Source organism: Xiphias gladius, chromosome 5 (assembly GCF_016859285.1).
Source record: "Xiphias gladius isolate SHS-SW01 ecotype Sanya breed wild chromosome 5, ASM1685928v1, whole genome shotgun sequence".
Taxonomy (NCBI): Eukaryota; Metazoa; Chordata; class Actinopteri; order Istiophoriformes; family Xiphiidae; genus Xiphias; species Xiphias gladius.
The window spans coordinates 16,640,305-16,663,715 of NC_053404.1; the positions used below are offsets into that span (position 1 = coordinate 16,640,305).

General features: G+C 39.9%; 1 protein-coding gene across 1 annotated transcript in view; it reads right to left on the reverse strand.

Annotated features, from left to right (window-relative positions):
• Nucleotides 1-7,301: 7,301 nt before the first annotated feature.
• Nucleotides 7,302-23,411, reverse strand: part of fam49bb (family with sequence similarity 49 member Bb) — a 34,209-nt gene continuing 18,099 nt past the window's right edge. The window contains exons 3-12 of the mRNA XM_040127524.1: nucleotides 21,550-21,632; nucleotides 20,281-20,402; nucleotides 19,571-19,676; nucleotides 16,029-16,168; nucleotides 14,582-14,659; nucleotides 10,131-10,247; nucleotides 9,953-10,032; nucleotides 9,747-9,873; nucleotides 9,599-9,669; nucleotides 7,302-8,068 (exon numbers count right to left, since the gene is read on the reverse strand). Coding sequence (XP_039983458.1) covers nucleotides 8,005-8,068; nucleotides 9,599-9,669; nucleotides 9,747-9,873; nucleotides 9,953-10,032; nucleotides 10,131-10,247; nucleotides 14,582-14,659; nucleotides 16,029-16,168; nucleotides 19,571-19,676; nucleotides 20,281-20,402; nucleotides 21,550-21,622 — 978 coding nt within the window. The 5' untranslated portion in view covers nucleotides 21,623-21,632 and the 3' untranslated portion in view covers nucleotides 7,302-8,004. The remainder of the gene's footprint in view (nucleotides 8,069-9,598; nucleotides 9,670-9,746; nucleotides 9,874-9,952; nucleotides 10,033-10,130; nucleotides 10,248-14,581; nucleotides 14,660-16,028; nucleotides 16,169-19,570; nucleotides 19,677-20,280; nucleotides 20,403-21,549; nucleotides 21,633-23,411) is intronic.

Sequence of the window (23,411 nt, forward strand, 5' to 3'; positions counted from 1 at the left end):
GTCTCCAGCTTAAGTGTTACGAGGGTCTCAGACATTTCCAAACTGTTGTACCCAAGATTTCCTGTTACCAAGAAGAAAAAACTGAAACTATTTCACCATTTTTGCCCGAACAGGACAACCACTGAAACACAACAACTTGGTGAGACCACACCAGCAAATTTCACACACTGCCGGGCCTCTCATTTGAATGTTGTGCCCTTCTGACGGATATTACTCAGTGACAGGATGGCTGGAGACAAACCTCGATTGCCGAGACCATAACGACAGTTGCACAGTCATCAGGACTCAGAGCCATGATTTATGGTCCTCCAGAAAGACAGAAAACGGTCGACTCCCTCCGTCAAGACTGCCGTCTGAGGAAATTGCAATAGACAGGGTGTATCAAAACTGCAAGTGGAAGTGAATGTGAGCATGGCGGCTTTGTACACATGAACAAAACCATCCTGATGTTCAAGACAGTCATTAATCTGAACCAGGCTTTGAGGTTATTCTTAGTTTTGAAGCAGAACGCATTTGTGTGAATGGCCTGTCAAAATTTCATGACTGGCCAGATGATATTTCAGTACAACTTCCTAATAAGCCATACTTTGCAAGGTTGAAAGTAATGGCTTTATTAATGGTTAAATCATTTATTAACACTTACTAGATTGGAAATAGCTTTGGCAAATCTGTCTAAATTTGTGAGTAACCAGATAATGTATTAGTTCACTTTCTAATAATCCCTACTTTTACAAGGATATACTTTATAAATGGTTTATAAATTGTAAATAATGTCTTTATTAATGGTAAACACACATGTATTAACTCTATGGTGTAATAAATTGGGAAAGCATCTGTCATAATTTTAAAAGACCAGAGGATATTTTGATATTGCTTTCTTATTGGCAATACTTTTAAACAATATAACTAATGGTTTTATTAAGGATTAATATAGTATTAATTTATACTTTATGGATTTGTAATAAACTGTTTGTAACAACCTTTGAAAAATACATTTGGCTGGTGTGTATTCTTGTATAATAAATAATTTATTAATGCTTTATGGATGCTAATTAAATGGGAAAACATTTCCCAAAAACAGCTAGACATTACTAATGGCTATATTTATGGTAGTAATTAATTTACTTATAGATCAGTAATAAACCAGTAAGAAAAACAACTTTTGGGTTGCCAAGTTGTGATTAATCCATTTGACTGACATACAGTGTATCAAGTACATGTTGCTATAAACTGGGTGTTGATCAGGATGTCTTTCATCCCTTTTTCAGAAGCAAACTGGTTAAACAGTCCATTGGAGGGGCCCTCTGATGAATTAAAGTACTGGATAAAAAGACAAAAGGAGTTATTCTCGAGGACCAGATATACGAGCCAAAAAGGGATTTTTCACAACCAGACATCCAAAAACTTTGCACCTACAAATGTCTTATTCCTGGTCTATAAAGTTTTAAAAAATGCAATTAATAAACCAGTACTTACAATTTATAAACCCTTTATAAGTGGTGCCATTTTTTCTTTTGAGCATGAAAGTTCACTCTGGACTTCAGAAATAGTAGTTTGACGAAATAATGTTAACTCAAGGACCACTTACTATCTTTTACTGGAGCATTCAGCCAAGCAAACTCCATCTGCTAATGAAGTTAAGATTATTTTGTCAGATATTTCTTTTGATTTAAATTAATTCTCGCAAGGGCTAGATTGTGAAATTGTAAGTAAACTTTTTTTCTATAGCGCCTTGCTAAAACCAGTGTTAAGTGGTACTGCAGAGGTGCACAGAAAATAGAAAAAAACACAAAAAACAATAAACAAAAAAACAACAACATTTTCAGGGAGTGAAGAGGAGATATATATATATAGCTATATAGCTATATATATTGTAAAAATGTACCAGTGTTGTTTTTTTAAATGTAAAACTAAGTAAATTAAGATTCACTACTGATTAAAGGAGAGCAAAAGCTACTGTCATCTTTGGCCTAAATTTAAGTGGCGTGCCCTGACATCCTGATGAGCTGTTGTTTGCAGTTTTGCCGTGTGTGAGGGGCCGGTGTGGTGACCTGCAGCGGGGGGTCAGCGAAGTTCAACATGCAGAACATAATCTCTACTGTGAACAAAGAAATGGCAGCTACTGAAGGTGCATTTCACACTCATACATCCTCTCACAGAGGTGTGAAGTTTGAACATGTGTATAAAATATAAACCCACACAGCATGGTCGACATTTACATGCAGCCATTACTACAGTTATTTCACCTGTCAACTTCTTCTTGATCAAACTGGTGTTAAATCAAATACTTACGATAAAAACAACAAACACCGGAAACTACAATACATTTTCTTTCATCATTACCCGATTATCAAAACTAAGAGTCTACAGCCATGCTAGCAATGCTAACATCAGCATGCTAACATGCTCACAAAGACAGTGTCAACAAGCTGATGTTTAGCAGGTGTAATGTGTACCATGTTCACTACCTCAGTTTAGCTTGTTAGCATAGCTAAACTTGCTAATTTGCTAATTGGCACTAAACACAGAGTACAGCTGAGGGTGATGGGAGCGCTATTAGTTTTGTAGGTAGTTGGTCATAAACCAAAGTACAAAGACACAACTAATGTCTGTATCAGATTCCACGGCAATCTGTCAACAGATGATATGTTAGAGGACCAAAGTGGTTTTCAGACACAAAAGACAAAAAAACAAAACAAAAAAACTGACCCGGTTATCAGCTACTTAGTGGTCCTCGAGGTGAAACTGTCTTTTCAACTGTTGTTTCCAAGGTCAAAAACTTTGAATCTCAACTTTTACAAATTTCAACATGTACAAAAAATTGGTTAAAGTGCTATGACAAAATGGAAATATGCCATATCTACGTTTCCGAGACGACTGGTCATCTCCGGCCACGGACGAGGAATGTGTGCTACGATTGAAAGATCCAGAACAGCTACCAATGGACCTTTAGGCAAGACTGTTGTGTCATCTTCTTCTATTTCCAATGTCAAGGTGTACTCTGAAACTCAAAATGATGGAATTAATCAATAAAATCTGTATAAATATTTTGCAGCTGCAACTACCAATCATTTTCATTATCGATTAATCTGCCAGTTATTTTCTTGATTAATTGATGAATCGTCATGTCACATATTCAGATTGTTTTTTTTTTGTCCAACCAGTAGTCCAAAAACAACAAGGTTATTTGTTTTCTGTTGTATAAGGTGTAGAAAAGCTGCCAATCTGAGCATCACTGAGGAGCTGGAACTAGGTAATATAGGGCTTTTTTGCTGGATGGTGACTCAAACAATTAATCATCTATCAAAATTGTTAACATAAAAATCAAACTACATTAATCTAGTTATCAAACTACATTAATCATATTCACTTTCATAAGTAATTTGCAAAAGAAAACGTTTCGTTTTATTTGAATAATCGAAAAAAAAAACTGTGAGACTTTAAAATGGAATTTTCCTCTCTCTGGTATGTGATTATTATTGGATCACTTTGTACAGACTGTCCTCCTAATATGTCTGAATTCCATGTCTCAGTATAAATGTTTTTCAAGGTGTTAAAGAATGTTTATCTGCAGAAGTTCACTAAAAAGGACATTCTTGGTGTAAAATGTCCATTTTCTTTGACAGTGCTTTAGAGGAACTTGACATGGGTCTGTGCACTCTCGCTGATGTGTAGCAATACTTTCACTGACTCTTAGTTCCTGATAAAGCACTGATGCTTTGCCCAAGCAAATAGTACTATCTGCCCAACGGACCGAGATTACAGCACCCTTGGCTCAGTTTTGCTGGCATGAAATGTGATCCTCAATGAGCCGTTAATGTTTTGACACGACTGATTAACTAAGACTCCCCCGATTAAAGCAACGTACAGAAGGAAGTGGGATTTTGGGGGGGCTCTGCATCTGTGACAGTGTGTTTGTGTGTGGAGGGGGGTGGTTGAGAGGGTGGCGGGGTGGTCTCAGAGGATAGCCGTTGTCTTTCTCAGAAAAGTGAACTTGTCTCACCCAAGAGACAGATGAGCAACGTGTTAGGGCCTTGCGGTTTATGGACAGAACTCAGTTCTCAGGCTGCTTGGGTTTTCACCGGAATAAAAGAAGAAACTCTTTACTCAGAAATAACTGACAGTTGTGCTAGTTCACTGTGGCACATAATAGGACCAAATGTCAAACTGCCAAACAACGTGAGAGGCACATCACTCAAACTCAGTGTGTATTTAGTAAAGGGCTCGTTATGATCAGAAAGAGGAGGCAGGTTTGTCCTCCGAAAACTCAAAATGATGGATGTTTCAAATCATTTCCGTAAGGCAGCGCTCCCTTTCAGCTCTTCATATCCTTTCACTCTTTGCAGCTCAACCTCAGTCATCACATAATTCTTTCCACAACAGCCATATTAGCTCCTTTCTGGCCAAGCTGTGAAGATGCAAGCAACATGGTGACAACTGTCCTGAAGCCCTGCGAGCAATTGGGGTTGTGAGGTGTGACCCTCAAGATCATACTTAGCTTCCTCTGCACGTTTCTGTACGGCTGTATGTTCCTCACTTAGGGGCCATGTGTTAACTCGTGTTGTGGAAGTTACAGTGGACCGTTTGCTTGAGGAACACAAAATTCAGAGAAACTTTTTTTTGTCCGTGGAGGGTTTGATCATCGCGTAAATTTATCCTGCAATGTCCTGTTTTCTCTTGATGCTGTTTAACAGAAGACACTGTATCTGGCCTTAAGTGTCTGACGACAGTTAATGCTGCTCCTTTTTTAATCATTTTCCCGACAAGAATGAATTAAAATGTCAGTATTATTACACCAAGAAGCTGAGTGATAAAATCTTCTGTTTGCCACTGAGGTAAGGAATTCAAACTAGTAACAAGGTGGCACATATACCTGATGTTATATATGCCTGGCGAAAACCCTGAAGGTCGAAATGTTGCCTCATTAAAATTTTGGAAGCTTGAAATCGCTGCAGGACTACCTATCTTCTGTCCTATGTATGCTGCTTTTTCCTCCACCTGCAGCTAACCAGGGGTTGGATGTGATATATAGGTATATATATAGATAAATAGACAGAAAGATAGATTAATACAAACAAACATAAACAGTTCAGAGAGTAAAGTATGGAGATTTGACCTGATGCCTCCAAACTGCATTCTCTGCAACTTAGATTAAATACAACAGCCCTCCGCCTGCAGCAGCTGATGATGCAGGATGAGCGAGAGCTTCTGCATCAAGGGTCACAGTGGGACATCGACCGGCGCAGAAGAAGGTTGCCGCTGTCCACTGAGAAGATGTCACAATGACAAACCGGCGGCTTTTCTGTGTATGCTGCATGTTTTACAACCGTGTCTCAGCTGCATTCATTCACTTAAAAAACTGCAACACAAGCTATGGGCAGCACTTTCCCATTTTTACCACTATCTCCCTCACGGACTCCAAAACCCACCCAAGACTAAACCACTTCATTTCTTCCCGTCTCCCTCCCTCCCTCCGTCCCGTTTCCTTCCTTTCCCATGTCCGTTAGTGCAGTGATGCTGCAGAGGACACACCCAACCACAGTCCCCCCCCCCCCCCCGTCTATCTCTCCTTGACCCTGAGAAGTTCTCCAATGCACTGCTGATAGTGCTGCAGTGCCCTCTCAAGAGTACCCCCCTCCTGACTCCGAGGCACTGCTGAGAAGAGGCAAAAAAAAAAAAAAAAAAACTGAAAGGTTAGAAGAGTGAAATGAATTGAAGGATATTTCCATTTCTCTCTCTTACTGAAGGATGAGGTCAAAAGAAAAAAACTTGAATGTGGACAGAAGGAATAATGGATCCAAAAAACTATATTTTTATTATGAAAGGGAGATCATCACTTGTTATTGACATCATGCAATTATGTTTTTTAATGAGCCATTAAGTATAGTGGACATGGATGATCATAAAAGAACATTCCTCAAATGAAATAGCCCATTTAGTGAATATGTAATAGTAACAAATGCATAAATGGATATTATTCATTAGCAGAGAGAAAAACCAAACATTACTTGTTTTTTCCTTTTATTTTTTTTAACTATTCAATTATCTAACTTGTCTTTCATGAGGCTGGAACTAATCTGTCCCAAATTATTAATGTTGACTCCTTACTGCTTTAAAGGAATAGTTTGATATTTGGCAGAAATTCACTTTCTTACCAAGAGTTAGATGAGAAGAACTGATACCAAATCCTATCAGTACGTTAAAATATGAAGCTACAGCGAGCAGCTGGTTAGCTTAGCTCAGCATGCACACTGGAAACAGGTGGAAACAGCTAGCCTGGTTTTGTCAGAAAGTAATATTAGTTGTATTAGTCCATACAAAAAATGAAGTACACAGAAGACAATTCGCTGTTTTACAGGGCGTCATGTGTCTATCTCTTGGCTGAGTGTACTTAAGTATGTACAACTGGATATTTACTTTCGCAGGGCTGGTTGGTGAACTGCTGTAGCTGCCTTGCTGGCGTTAGTCCATCACCAACAGCTCTCTCTCCATTTTCTCTCTACTGTTTTGTTTACTTCACACTGGCATTTTGTTTGCCATTGTACGCCCTTTTGTTCAGTAAAAAGTTCCTGGAGAAGGTAAATAAAGCTCTCGAGGCTAACGAGCTTTCGAACGATCAACTAGCAAACTGGTTAGCTTAGCTCTGTCACTAACTGGACAGAGTTAACTAGTTCACACAATGTATTCAAAAGACGCATTTGTACCATCGACTCCCATCTCAACTTACCCTAAAACCACTGTACTGTTCTTGTACGGTTTTTATGTCAACAGTGGAGGTTAAACAAAAGTGAATGTAAGGAAGCTAACAAGAATTACCGTCTCGTGGCTGAATGCCTCCGCCAACCAGTCAAGTTGCAGTGTACATCCATGTCTGTCCAGACATGTATGTAGTGAAGATTTTGAAGGAATTTAAAAAAGGTATCAAGTGTATTTTATCATATTATAATTATACGAATTCTTGAGTTATGGCCAAAAACAAGTTTTGTGAGGTCACAGTGACGTTTGACCTTTTGACCATGAAAATCAACCACCAAGACATCTTTGGTCAACAGTGTGAATTCTCGTGTCAAAGTTCCCCTAACTTGAACTTTATGAGGCACAGTTTTCGGCTGATAAACTTACTTAACATACTTCGTCACTGTCTGTTTCGTGATCGATCAGAAGAAGGTGCGTCTCACTACTTTTCAGACGAGAAAAGTAAAACTTTTACAATAAAGCTTCCTCTCAGCTATCCAGCAACGATGATGTGAGATAAGAGATCAAACCTGACGAGGCAGTTGTAGAAAACAAGAGTTCTCCTTTTAATTTCTCCAGCCACAACATACTGTCCATTTACAGTACAGACTCCCAATTTTAATTTGATTTTGCACAAATCACAGTTTAAAGTTTTCAAATGAAAAATACAACACAACTATGAAAATAAGACATATGCACAAATTAAAACCTATAAAAAATATAAAAACAGTACTCTTGAATCTCCTTTTGGACAGGTACCATTTCAATAACAAAACATTTAATAATGCACAATAGAGCAGACAAATTAAACTGAACCAATAGTTTTTTTTAAATAAAAGGAAAAGACATCATTTTCATCATGCAGAAGGTGTAATATTAAATAACGAATCAAAAAAAAAAAAAATAATATATACTTCTCTATATATCTCTCTCTTAAATTTTCAAGTCAAAGCACACTGTCCCTTTATAGGGAAAAACAAGACATTTTTTTTAAAAACACCAGAGGATCCACAATGTTTCATTAGCTGCCACTGTTGCATGGCCTTTTATCGAAAACATTACAGCAACATCTTTTTGGCACAGAAAAAGACGTTCATAATCGCAGTAGCATTTTGCAGTATAAAAGATGGTGGAGCTGTTGCTCTTTTTCCATATTAAAAAAAACAAAACAAAAACAAAAACAAAAAACATTCTGTGCATCGACATCAGTCAGGAGAGTGGCGTCTCCCCCCAGCAGGGTGTGAGGCAAGCATTTGTAGCAGCTCAGTCCTACTGCAGCATGCTCTTAATAGTCTTGTTGGTTGATTCATCATTCAGATGCTTGGTTGTGTACCTGCAGGTGGGAGAAAAACCGCATCAGTGACTGGATCACATCTTTCTGTACATACCGTAGTGGAAGAAGTATTTAGATCCTTTACTTAAGTTAAAGTACCAATACAGCAATCTGAAAATACTCCATTACAAGTGAAAGCCTACATTCAAAAGCCGTGAACAGAAGTATTATCAGAAACATCTACCTACATAATCAAAATTAAATTAAAATTATAATAATTATATATGACATTATTCATTTGTTAACTGATGCATCAGTGTGTTCGTCCTTATTTCTGCACTTCTCTGTAATCTCTGCTTTTCATGTGAAATATTGGATAATTTGTCTTCGGCCTCAAATATTTACTAAAAAAAAACAAAACAAAAAATCAACCCATCAGCTGGGAAATCTCTGATGTACAGTACAGCTGCAAAAATTAGTCTATGAATTATTTAGTCTGTATATTTACCAGTAACTATTTTGATCATCTTGATAACTTTTTTCTGAGAAGAATGTCAAAAATTATCTGGTTCCGGCTTCTTAAATTGTAATATTCAATGTTTTCTTAGTTTATGTTTATTAGTGAGTTTAGTTTTTGCTATTTGCTGGCATTTTATACACCAAATGATTAACTGAGGAAATAATCCATAGAATAATTGATAATGAAAACAATTGTTATTTGCAGCCCTCCTTCAAATGTAACTGCTAACAACTCATAGTGATCTGAATGTGGCAAGGGGGCCCCAAGTAGACACTGCTTTTTTGTACAAGCCAAAAGGTTGGGAACAACTTATTAAATCTATATAACACCATGTAATTTATCAATGCGTCATGTTTTTTATGTTAAATCTTAATCTGAAAAGTAACTAGTACCTATTGCTCTCAGATAAATGTAGGGGAGTAAAAACTAAAAATATTGCCCTCTGAAATGTGGTGACGTATAAAGTAGCATAAATTTTGGAAATAGTCAAGCATTCAGTCAAAATTGTAATTGAGTAAATGTACTTTGTTACTTTCCACCACTGCGTACATCCAAAATATTCCGTCATCCTCTGCCAGATCAGAGATGTATTCACTGAAAGAATATCTGGCAGCTTTTGCATGAAAAGGACCTCATGCGACCGGGCAGCACCGGCCTGCCTCGGGCCCCCGGTACAGACGCGGAGATACAGATGCGAGGTCTACACAGAATCGGCCCTGTCAGCTCGAGCAGCTGCGAGCGTCAGACGAAGCGGGTAAAATTTGGAAGACTATGAAAGGACGAGGTGTCAGATGTAATCGGCCTCTCTGGAGAGGCTACGACACCCAACCCGAATCAAGCACAGAGGGTTCGCAGATGACCAAATCCCATGTGGACTGTGCAGAGAATGAGTTACTCCGCTGGGGGGACCAGGAGGTCTGTCTGCTGCTCATGAGCAGGCACCAATATCATTCAACTCACAGCATGACCAGCCCTCTCCTTGTCAATGAGAACCACAACTGGTGAAGGGCAATCAAATTACATGCTGAGCTGTAGTGGAAGGACACAATTTGATTTCAACATGAGTTTACCTGAGAGCGTTGAGAAGGCCTTCTACGCTGTTCGGAGGCTGATCTTTGAGGACTTTAATGCAGCCTTTCATCTGTGGACCAGAAACAGACTGTTAGTTTCAAAGCCAGCTGTGAAGTTGGACAGTGGAGCGAACATGGCTGTGCTCACATCGATTTTGGACGACTTGGCGAAAGCTCCTACAGGATGGACGTAGTCGTACAATATGATGACCCCAACCATGACCCGGAGGCAGAAAGACACCGTCTCCTCGCTGGCGAATCGGCTGCGGTACTCCCTGACATGACACGAGCGAGGGATTACATACATGAAGGTAATGAACAGAAACAGCTCTGACAACACAAAAAGTCACTTACGGTGTTTCCAACATGACTTTACACACTGTCGCCATTGTGCTTAAGCAGTCTGTCGTGTTTTCGATAGGCAGGTTCTTGTTCTTTAAAAAGACACAAAGATAAAAGGATTGGAGCATAAAAGGAGCATGCTTTCAAATAGCTGTTAAAAAAAGCTCACTGCACGTCCTGTCAGCCTTACCTCCGATACAAACTTTGTTGTGCCATCACTTAATGTCTTCAGCATGGGCGTGGCATCGGCGTAGAACAGAGATATCCGATTGGCAAGTTCATTGTTGACTTCATTTTCACCCTCCGCCTAAAAAGAAAAAAAAAAAAGAAAAAAAAAAAAAGAATAAAAAATTATATTTTATTGAAGAATTATGTTTTTTCTTGCATCCCTACAGGTAAAAGGCCAGGGTCGGCTACAGAACAGACCACTTGGTCTTTCAGTGGCATCTTTCACACCACATAGGCACTGCTAAAATGTCTATTCGCTCAATTTCCACAGATTCTGCCCTTCATTACCAAAGTCACTGTCATCGTTTTTAATACCTTTTTAGACCCCGAATGAAGAAACTTACTAACTTTTTCACGTTCGTACCAGTCAAAGGATGACAGAAAACCAGTGGGGAATATAAGGCGTAGAATTAAGTACATTAATTAACTGACACTCACAGTATATCACATTTCTGTCAGTACTTCCCAGCTTTATATAAACATAATTGCTTGTCATATAATCAATTAACATGACCTGGACCCAGATAAGCAGCAGAAAAAGGATGAACCAATTAAAAAATAATAACTCTCTTTCTAACTAATTAACTTTCTTAACTAATATCCCAAATTCAAATGGACAGTTTTCAAGTAGGCTCGATTAGATGTACACAGGAAGAAAACGGCATTGTTTTCATTTATTGATTGAAGAAAATCAATCCACACCAGATGATGTGACACTTTTTATGTCATGTACTTTCTCTTGTGTTTGAGCACTGCTTCTGAGAGTGAACATTCCCAGATGCTTGTTCTCTGTGTGTATGTAGTCAGCGTCTGCGTGGCTGGTCCAATTGCAAGACATGACAATGAGTTATCACCTTCACTCGGTGATGTGCGAATGTTTTCACTTATGCTAGCATCAAGACGTTGTTCTCAAGGTCTGCCTTTAGACAAGTCATTTAGATTAGTGTGTCGAGATGACATTGTTCAAAAGATGCTTCAAAAGTCTGGTGCTGCGGATTGCCCTTTACTGTGACGATACTGTGAAATGACAATTTTGTTATTAAAATGTATAATGAGCCAATTTTATTTAAACCCTCCTCATATCACAAGGCAAGAAACATAAAACGTTATCTGGAAATTAGATTGTTATTGTGCATATGAAAGCCATTTATTAGAAAGCCGTTTAATTAAATAAAATCCTGACAGAAAAATACTGATATAAACCATATCACCGACCCATCCTGCTGCTCCTGGTTTCCCAGCTGACTAACACATCCTGCTGCTTTACAATTTCAGACAGAACATGACACTAAAAAAAAAAAACACCTGGCGGATAACAAAGAACAAGGTGGCTCTTAAACAGGCTGTTCTAAATTTGTCTGCATATTTAAATAAGAACATTTTGTGCCTTTATTTTATTATATTTTTTAAGTGAACACTGACAGAATATGAATAATCTCCCCAAATTTCAAACCAATTCATATTTCAACAAATGATGACATATGCGCTCAAAGACTGTTTACCATGGGGACAGATGTGTTTCATCTCAGATGTCTGCATGATTCAGTTGTCTGAGTGGTGACTAAAACGCTGCTGCGGTGTGAGACTCAGCTACTAGGAAAGGATGGCATTCTGAGCATCTTTCAGCGGTGACAGGTCCTAACGACAACTTGTCTGGGCCCATTTGCCTAATGGCGCATTCTGCTTTGGAAAATAAGACCGCCTGTCAGACAGGTCAAAACTAAGAGCAGTTTCAGTTCGTTCTGTGCGCACACGCACGCACGCACGCACGAACACTGAAATCCTACTATTCCTGGCACCAACTATCTTTTAGATGTCCTTGAAGCCACTGACTAAAGATGTATATCTCGGGAAGTGCAGCATGCATGATACCGGAGAGGTAATGAGTCATTGAATTTTATATCTCAAGACCTATTGTTCGCAATCAATACAGGAAACATCCTATAACACTTGAACAGCACTGAGTGAGCTGCTCCCTTTTGTGGCCCTTGAGGAAAACTGTCATTTGTAGTTTAAGGTACACTGTCAGGTACCTGTGAATTTTAGGTTGCTTTCATACCCTTGGTTGGGTTCATTTGGTTAAAAACTATATGTTGTTGCCTTTTAGTTCTTGCCTTTTAAAGTTGTAAACAAAAAGCTATATGGACTGGCTGGTACCTCACCGATTGAAAAGCTTTGTTGGTGTCATCCTGCATCATCAGTGCTACATGGACCCGTGTTGGGAAATCAATCCTGGGCACTGACAGCAAGTGACGCAGCACTTTACTGCTTCTTTTGTGTCTATTTTTGTTCTCTGACGTCATAAAGGGCTCAAGAAGAAACAACCCGATTGTGAGAATTATTAGTCGAGACTGCAGGGTGAGCTTCCGATTATAGCGGGTAGAAACGGAGAACAAAAAAAGAGGCATCTTGCACTGTAATATTAAGAGGAGGAGAGTTACTGTCTGATCACTACGTTTCACTCATCTGACTCACTTATTAAACCTAAGATAACTGATTTTGTGGCCACCTGGGAGCAGCAGAAACAAGCTGTTAGCACAACACTAATATATTACCTTTTAAATATTGACTTTTAAGTTGATATGGTTTCCTATAGGGACACATCCAGCAGGTACGGAACAACATCAACGTTTATTTAGAGTCGTGTCTTTGCCCATCTGATGAATGCAAATCCATTATTACCTCTCTTTTACCTCTGTTTTTGATTTCCATCAACACACCAGCTAGTTGCTAACTGTGTGTCTGCTGTTTGGTGCTGAGCAGGTAGGGTACTGTGTGTTTGTAGAGCTGTTACACTGAAAACGGTGAGAGTGGTGAGAGTGAACCAAAACAATAAAGTTGCAGGCTAGAAAACCAGAATAATTAGCTGACAGAGGCTAAAAAGCTCCGAAGAACTGAGGGGAGCTGCAGAGTCCGTTAAGAATTCTTTGAAAAGTTAGAGTTCGTCACTTTGAATGACCCTTTTCATATTTCTCATTGTCATTTGACACATTGTAAATATAAAAAAAAAAAAAAAAAAAATTGGTTAGAGCAAGTTTAACTAGGAAATGTTTAAATATACAGAATAGGAAACAAGCTAAATGCACCTCTGGTTAAACTCAGGGAAAATCAATCAGGAGATTAATTAAATAGTAGTTTCACTAGTAGTTTCATTTCTTCTGAAATCACACATATCTTATACCATAAAATTCTCTAGTTGGTCTGCTCTGCTTTCGCACCACAAACAAACCACACAAGAGCTTACTTGGAACCAGACCAAGACCTTCTTTTGGTCAAGCCCAGAGATCAATCCCAGAGGGAGTCATCTACTGTTCAAATCAGCATTGACCTGGAATTAAGTGTTCTATCTCTTGAGGATTTGGGCCATGCTACTGATTTGGGATCAAATTCTCCCGCCACGCGCTGCTGCCCTCCACTTTGTGCTTCAAACTCCCTGACACTCCCTGTGGGGCTCTGACTTCCTGTTGCCAGATGCTTCCTGCTGCACTCCTCTTGACTCCCAGGGCATTCAAACAGTCTGAAAACGTTATTCAACAATCCTGTCTGGCTACTGATGCAGTCTGAACTATTCTAGGATTATAACGAGAACTGGTGCCACAGAGGTCTGAATATATAAACAAATCATGAGGACACACATTATTAATCATTATCATTGATCATTGTATAGGAATAGGAATACAAAATTACAGACTGCCTGAACACTAACATCAGGAATTTTACATTACAATAAACTCATTATTCATCTCTGCTCAATCTATTGATTGTTGAATTGTGTGGACATTACATTACAAGCAGTTCAACCAAAATGTGATGGCCACTTTAGCCACATGGATGCAGCAAATACACCTGTAAATACAGTACTGACATATTACCCTTTAAGTTGATACCATAAACTTGGTAGAAAACAGAGCGATATTAGCTCTCATTTAGATTTGTGCTTCTGGCCAACTGGCAAAAGTAAGTCCAATAGTCACTCTCTTTTTGCTCAGTTTTTGGTCTCTTCCAACTCCTGAAGGAAATGTCTGGCTCTTTAGCTGCTAAATGCTCCACTAAGTTCACCAGCTAGTCACTAACTCTGTCTCTCCGTCTACGTGATGGTAGCAGGTAGCGTAAAGTGGTTTTTTAGAGCTTTTTCTGTGTAGACAGCTGCATGTTGACACATATGCAGTGAGAGTGAACCCAAACGGTAAGCTGAAAGATACCAAGCTGCTCAATAGAGTTGAGGGGAACTGCAGAATCAAGGGGTTAATTTTCTGGGCGTCTATCATTACAAGCAGCTCCTTTCACATAAAAGTAGTCATGTGATCCATTGCTAGTATAAAAACATTAATTGTAACTACTTTAACCTAGTTGAGTTTTCTTTCATTACAGCATCCTCGGCACCCAGAGAGCAGAGGGACAAAATTTGCTCACCGGTACGTTGTTTATCCGCATGCGGCTCAGCGTTCTCCTATAGTAGCTGAAGTCATTCTGAATGGCAGGATTTGTCATCTGCAAAAAACAAAAGAGATGCATCTTAATACAGAGGGAGAGAGTTTCTCTGTAGGTGGCACAGCCTGCAGTAGGACATTCATCTCTGGATCAAACACGCACTCATCATGACAGAATGTTTTAGCCAACAAGGCAGAAAAGTAGCTTTGGGGGGCAAATGACATAAACAGCACACTGATAACAATCATAATGTTATTTGCTGAACTGGATTTGAATCTTCTAACACTCATGCCACTAACACTCTCTGTACGGTATGTGACAAGAAGGTCAACAATTATGCAGCTGTCAAAAAGGTATAAAGGGTCTTATTAGGGAGATGCAAGGTTAGAAATCAATACTCAGATAAAAGCCACAAACTTCAGTTGACTTCTTTGGCACCACTTTGTACTAATATGAATCATCTGGTTTTGAAATGAAACCAAACTGACCCAACCAACCAGTGAGGTTCTTTCAAATGTCACCACTAGTGAGAGCTCACCATGTGGCTAATTTTCGTCCTTCCTGTATGAGCCTGTCACATTCAAAGCGGTACTGGCAGCATGCTAATCCTGCTTCAAAAGACTGGTGCTCAGTCTGTGTCCACTGTGTCCACGAGAAGAGACAGGCTGCTTCACCAGGGAGGGGCTGCATGCCGCATAGACACTTTAACTAGGTCAGAAGCCCATGCATGGGTGTGAAAGATTGATGACTAGGCCTGGCATGCCACCTCTCACCCCCTACCTTCGTGTTTTTATCTTGCCAACCCGGCTAGTGGGCAATAATTGGGACATCGCAGCAAATCGCCTCAGGGTGTCAGAGGGTGTTTAAGTTTTTGTATCAAAGGAGTGAGGGTGTATGGCAAAACCAGTGCACCCACTGTCTGATCCTGAGTGCTCATGCAATTATGTTTTTGACGATGGGCATTCAACCGACACCCATGCTTTATTCCTGATGTTTTCTGGGTTGCACATTAGCAATTTGTGTCTGAATTCAAGCAATATTATTTCTTGACGTTTCCTCCCTCCATCATTAATAAAAACCTGTCAGATTAGGCAGAACTTGGCTCAGGAAGGCAACAATTTGCAGACCTCTCTACCCGCAATAACCCTTATTAGCCATTCCAGTGACATCCACTGTATTATAAAACAGCAGTGCAGTATCGGGATTCTAATTAAATGCTAATTATGCGCTCAGTGGCTGCAGTTTAAATTTGCACAGAGCAAAAAAAAAATCAATTCAGGGGCATCAGCAGCTTGTAGGGCGACTAAGAGGTCTGGTTTGGATCACAGGAGAAAAGCCCAGAGTTTACATCAACATCTAAAAGGTGAGTTTGGGGTTTAAATGCAGAAACTTATACTTGGGATATATTTGAGAGGAGAGTGTGTCTTACTTTAAGCTCATCAAAGCGCAGTGTGAAGTGCAGGATCTCAGCAAACTGCTTGGCCAGCGCCTGCTCCCGCTCCAGGTGCTGAGTGGGGTCATCGTAAGTCTGGTTGGTTAGAGCTCCCAGGAGGCTATGCAGGGCCGCCTCTATGAGAAAATACAAATATAAATAATCTTTCACATTCAGGTTTTTTGTCATTCAAGCACCCAGTAAAGACCTGTAGTATCAGCACTATATTCCAGAAAGGAGAGACGCAAAAGGACATGAGAGAGAAGAAATAATGTACGCAGCAGAGCAATGAATATACATGTCTAAAATGTAAAACACTGCAGCAACAATTAGTAAGTAAATCAACTGAGAAAATTATAGGGCTGCAACTAACAATTATTTTCAGTATTGATGAATCTGCTGATTATTCTCTCGATTCATTATTTCTTTAATCTATGAAATGTCAAGAAAATACCGAACAAGAGCCCACGGCCCAATATATATTGAATTTATTATCATATATGGCAAAGAATAGCGGCACATCCTCACAACTGAGAAGCTGTTTATTTTAAAAAGAAAATGACTGAAATGATTATTCGCTTATCAAAAAAGTTGGCAGTTAATTTTCGGTCAGTCAACTAACCATCGCAGTTCTACATAATTTTTAAACAACAACAATAATTCACATAACCAATTTTTTTATGTTTTTTATAGTTTTAAATGTAATATTTTTAGGTTTTTGAGTGTTGGTTGGAGATAACAAGCAATCTGAAGATGTCTTCTTGGGTTGTGGGAAATTGTGATGGACATTTTCCACAATTTTTGGACATTTTATAGACAACTACATCATTGTGAGTGGTTGCGACTTTGCTGCTTCCCTCTGTTTTATATTATTGAATAGCTTTGAGGGCTGGTTGGACAAAACAAGCAAGCTGAAAACGTCCCTTTGGGCTCTGGGAAACTGAAACAGGTGTTTTTCCACTTTTTCTTTTTTGGCACTTTATGGATTAAATGATAATTGGTTATTTGGAAAAAATAATTTACAGACTGAAGATTAATGGATAATGAAAATAATCATTAGTTTCAGCCACAATGCAGAAGTGTGTCTGCTGTGTGTTCTCATATGGGATGAGTCCAAAGAATAGTCCTCAAAGTGGATCATAACCATAGTTAGATAGTTATCTATAGTTAGACATGTGGAGAGTGTAGTGTGTCAGCCAGCTGACGCATCCTGATTAGGACACAGACAGATAATGGGGAGGTGATGGTGCCCAAACTGCCCAGGGCCCAGTGCCAGTCTGGGGGGGCAAGAGGCTTTCCTGCTCAGATGCAGATGAGACATGGGACTAATTATCTCATTGGCATGAAATGGGGGGACGGGGGAAACACGATTTCAATCAACCAGAATTACACTCATTGTTTTGACAGTCAGTGAATACAAAGCCTGTGCTATGCCTTGACATAGTATACCCATAGATCGATAATTAAGCATGCATGAGGAGCCCAGGCAGGGAAATTAGAAAGATGAAGTGAAGTGCAGTTCCAAGAAAGTAATATTAGTAAAAAAAACATGTCCTGTTCAAACACCTAGTTTTACAAAAGAAAAAGTAGTAAACCGTTAAAGCCTAAAGGGACTTTTTATTTATCCAAGCAGACGGTCGTCAGAATTCGGTCTAGACACTGGAGAGACGATTCAATAATGACATAACCAAGACGAGCTCAACATCTGACGCAATAAGTCTGCGTGGTACCAAATGAGCACTTTAGATAGATTTGTTCTAAGTGTATTTTACAATTCTTGTTGATTACATATGACGATCAGCATGTCAACATAGCCCAGAAACGGGCCGATTCAGACAGTGGTCTACTTAAGATAATTGTAAAGGGGACAATAAAAGACGGACAGAGCGTTGGCAGTGCAGTGCAGTAAATTGAGCACGTTTGCCATTCAGTAATGACTCCCATCTGCTTGGGCCAGCGTTTGCAGTGAAGCGGCTAATTAAAAATGGCCTTAGTGGTGCTTTTTCCCCCGCCTCTACATTCCAGTCAAAACAGAAGTTAAGATGGAGCTGCTCTCAGACCGTCAGAAATGAGCCACTCTAGTATGTCGGGAAGTCGGGGAAGGGTGGGGCTTGGGGACATGTCTGATCTCATCAGGTCACGGCAGAGCAGGCAAGTAGAATGCGGGCGTGTAGGCACTTTACTCGCAGAGAGCGGAGGGTCGGAGGATGGCGGGACTTCAGTCTTGTCTAGACCCAACAATCTCTGTTGAATCAGACTGACTCAAATTCATTGGTTTCTCTTAATCACAGTCAAAACGTAAAATCTTGATAGATCTGTAGCAAGATTTTTTTTTTTGTCAGCAATGTTAAATTTAGGTCAAATTTGATTGTTTATGCAAAAATTAATGTGCCCCTTACATAACTCATGCATCAAGCAAAAATGTCAAACATTTGCTGATTTCAGCTTCTCAAATGCTTCTCTGCTTGTTTTGTTTGACTGTTGGTCAGACATAACAAACAACATCTAGATATCACCTTAGATTCTGGGTAGGTCTATATATAGAAAATGTATATCTTTCTGTCAGCAATGTTACATTTAAGTCAAATGTGGGTCAGTGAAAGAAGAATCTGTTCGAGCAGGAGAAATCCGTCCTTTCATTTCACATGCAAAGCTAATTGCATAATCTTCCCTCTGTAATATCTTCCATCCTTGGCAGTCATGCTCTGCAGATTACTCCACCAGTCTGTAGTAAAGGACTTTCAGCTTCATGCGTATCAGGCGGGACAGCAGGCTGCGGAGTCCATCATGTCCCCTGAAGCCTAAAGTTAAGGCAGTGAAATAGAGCAGCAGCCGAGGCTGGGAGGTGACCTACTTCATTACATAACAGCCATCGCCAGGCTGCCACCGCCCACTGCTCCCATTGACTACCTTCTGCACCGCCACTGGGATTACGGGGGTTGGCGGCGTTGAGGCACGGCGGGCTCCACTCCCACAGCCCCCACACCCCCTCAGCCTCAGGGTCATAAGAAGATCAGGGATCAGTAAGCCTACTTCTCCCTCCCCCCTGTATCCATGCTAATTAAACAACCTATAGCCCCACAGAGGTCAGTGCACAGTGCAACGCAAGCAGCATGTTGAGAAATGCACGGCTGTGGGGGTTTTCAAAGAGTGTTTATATAAGGCACGTGTGCATGTTATGTGTATGTGTCGCTGAGTGTTGACTTTTGCAGTTCAGCAGTCAATAATTCAGATGCACATGCGAACAATTAAGGTCATGTATGAAGGTTGTGTCTTTTTTTCATAGTGTCAAGTCTGGCACTTTGGCGTTGCTCAAAATTACCAAGTGCACTAAAATTTTTGCTCAAACTAATACACACTGGGATTTTGCAGTGCCAGTTTCACGCATAACATTGCAAAATCTCACAGGACACCTGATCTTGTTCGACTCGAAACAGTGTATGTGTGAGCTTCAGTCTGAGAACCAGTGGTGCGATTCCCCCCCCCCCCCCCATCTACATTACAATGTTCCTGTGGACATAGCACAGGAAGATACATACCTAATCTTTGGGAGAACTGATAGAATTTCTTCAGTTTCCCCACTGAGGGAACCACAGCTGCCCACGCTTGCTCCTGTAACGCCTCATCGGTTGGATTCTGGATCGCCTGGGAACACAGAAAAAGACAATTAGTCAAAATGCGACAGTAGATAAAAAATAAAGTCATGGTATTATTTTTCATATTCATATTTCATATTTGAGGCGACAGAAGGCGTTTGTTTGAACCCTGTTATTCAAAAAAAAACCACTGGGATGCTAATACTTAATGCTTATTTTAATAAAAAATGTCTCCAGTGTCAGGCTTCATTTGCGGGTTAGGGCTTAAAAGACAGACTGAGGCAAGGAATCAGAACTGATATAATAATTATTACAATCCTTGTCGATTATTCCCAGTAGTGGTCTCTTGTGAAGGTTATTCATTTGACTTTTTTAATCAAATAAAGATCCACTACTTCACTATTTCTAAAGGATGGACTGGTCAAGAGGGCACAGTCAATTAATAAAAACAATAATGAAACGGCAAACAACATAGGAAACAGCTACACTACTAATGACCTCTTAATAAGGCCCCCTATGAACTTATGCACCGTAGAGCGTGATCTGCAATCTTTTCCATGCTTTTTCTTCACAGTGGGACACAGCAGACTCTCCTAACTCTGCAGCAGCTCTGTGTGCTGTCAGTCGGAGGTGGATATTTGTCTAAGTTGTACCTCTCTGATCTCCTGCCCCGCTCCCTTGTATGCCTGCAGCTCGTCCAGGATCCCCTTCGCGTCCTTCAGCACCACATCCACCTGATCCCACACCTCTCGCTCTGCATCTGTGGGCTGGGCATCTACAACGGACGACAACAACAAGGTCAGCGGGGCAAACGCGACTGGTATCTAATCCATATTGGCTCATAATACATTATATAAATTTAAAAAAAACAAAAAACAAAACAACAGCTATTAGAATCTATCAAATCCTCCGATATGATCAAAAGTTTAATATGCAACTTTCAATTATGTAAATAAAAGCTCAATGAAATAATTTCATCTTGCCATAGCTTCCTCTTTAGTTCTGAAACCACCCACTTTCCTGATAGGAGGGAAATGGAGCAAGATAAGAGAAGACAAATGAAAAGGCTTATGCATAACCTCGTAGCTTTGTAACAGCTCTGGGTGTAGAGCAGAGTTTAGTTTCTGAGAATTTATTCTGCCTTGAGAGAAGTGGCGATGAAGAATGGCAACACTATGATCCCTTTTCCACCACCTGAAGCAACATCACCTTGCCAAGTGTGATGACTGTAAATTCCTGCTGCCATGCAGAAGAAATACCTAAAACTCAGCTCATACTGGCAGCTACAGAATAGTTTTTGTACTGCGAACCATATTTTAATTTTGCATTTGAACTTGTTATTTTTGAAATCATCGTTTATGTTTGTTGTGAGCCTTTCTGACATAACTTCGGGGAGTAACAATATTCTAAAAACACAAATACAACACTTAAAAAGTAGTTTAGAGAAATCTTTACATTAAGCAATTTCGTCTAAAAAAGTATGTTAGATATAAAATTTTGTTTTTTTAATATAAAAGAAATCGCGTAGAAACAGTTGGAGCAGTATGGTGCATTGTTTTTTCTAAAAGGTATGACTGAGTCTCTGGGTTTGCCAAGTGTGAGAATACTACAGTACAGGATAGAGGCGTGTCGAGGGGCCTTAGGCTACACAGGAGCTGAACTTAAGCGCTTTTTATTTGAGGAGGGGGCTCTGCTGCAGCTCTGCCCTGATTGTTATTCTGCACACACTCCAGCGTGGAAGAGGCAGGTTGATGGAAAAGAGCAGAAGCTCTAGTGGTTGATTTGATTCTTTTTGCCGCTGGGAGGAACATAGTGTAAAAGACAAGTAAGGGTGAAAAGACTTAAGAGTTGATAATGTTATGGTGAGATATTCACGTAACCAGTATCAGAGGAGAGGGAGCAATTACTTAAGAAGAACTCACTTTCAAAATCCAGGAAAAAATTGGGCTCCTGTTCCAGATCTGTGCATGTCAAAACTTTCAATAGGTTCCCCATTTTACGATACCTGTTGAGGAAAAGAGAAGAAATAATAAAAAAATTTTAAAAAAAGAAGAAAAGGAAGAGTTTCAGCAGGAAAGTGGGCAGGTGGTGATACACTACTATATCCACCTCACTCTTGCTCTGCTTCACTGCTCCGGTGCCTGTATGAATTCAGTGGTGCCCCAGATGTGCCCACTGCTCACATACACACACAGCATTCCCCTCGGACCCCCAACGTGTGTTTCCTGTGCCCAGGCTCTCACCAACCAGATGTCAAACCAAAAAGTCCCAAAAATAAAAATAATAAAACCCCCCAAAAAAAACTCAGTTTGATTTTTTTCTTGTTTGTTAAGTTTCTTCCCAGCAAACATAAGCATTTGCAGGCGGTTGTATGCAAAGTAATCCATTTTACAAGCCTCCGCAGGGAAATCAAATATAATCTGTGTTCAACTCAACATGTGAAGTAGATGTTTTCTGCACATAATGGGACACATCCAATTAAACTCTACTCTCATGAAGAAACATAAGAGGACCTGATTATGAAGTTTATTGGTTGTATGTGATTTACACCTTGTCTGCCATGTTTTGAAATTCACTTTTTCTTCTCTGCAGAATCACATTGTCTTCAGGAAGTGCAATGCAGTATCTTGTTCATGGGAGCTGAAACATAACATTAATATTTCATATACCTACAAAACATGTGGTACAAAAACAAAACCTTTTATTTAGCACAGGAGCACAGTACATGGCAACAAAATACAGTAGTCTATATAATATCATAATAAACATATGCATTCCATGAGTCATGCTGGACCACATTTAATTCTATGACAATGAAAGTTCGACTGCAAATAATTATTGATTATGAAGCCGAAATGATCAACATAATTAATCAGAAAGTATTGTAATAACTGATTCACCATTTTAAGTCGCAAATGTACATGAAAATGGAAATATTTAAGTATCTCAGATCCGTATTTATGTAGAGCGCTTGAGTAAAGGGACTTTTTCCACAACTGAGTCCCAGGAACTTTAGAAATGACTGCAACATTGCATCTGTATTAATATAGTGTTCTCCTTTTTGTCAAACTTGCACAATTTTTTTTTTTTTTTTTAAACCTTCTAACTAGATTTTTTTAATTACTGCCCAGCATGTTCCATGCTGATAGTGGCATTGCAACTGGTCCAGCAGCTGTGCTATATCACTCTACTACTGTTCAGGCAATTATCACAAATACTTTGCCATTGTTCCTATAAGTTAAATTGTCTCTTCAGGTGACTTGCAGGTTAAGGACGGGGATGGTGATGGAAGAAGAGAGGAAGACTGGTGTGTCCAAGGTTTGCCAGTCACACTGACCTCACTTCCACACCTATACCTTCCCTGCTCGGGCACAGACATCACTGCTACACACACATATACCGTATAGCTATACACAGCGTCCACATCAGCTGAGACTTGTGTAATGAGAAGTGACATCCTCTCAGAGCACTCTGCCCTGTTGTTCCTCTGATTTCTAGAGACCACCGGGTCGATCTTTCTCAGAGGCAGAGGTCAACACACATGTCAAGTCAAAGATCTGTGGCAGTTTGTAGAGAGAAACAGTTGCGGGCTCCATCACCGGTGACAGATTGAACCCTTGGTGAAGGAGTGGAGATGGGCAGGATGTACTCTGGGAGGGTGGAAGGTGGGTCGACACAGGACAGTGATGAAGTTAAACTTTGGCAGGCAGATGTCAGCTGAGATGAGTGACAGGTGAAAAGCCAAAGTGACTGAGTGAGGGCCAGTGGTGACATTGTAAATCAT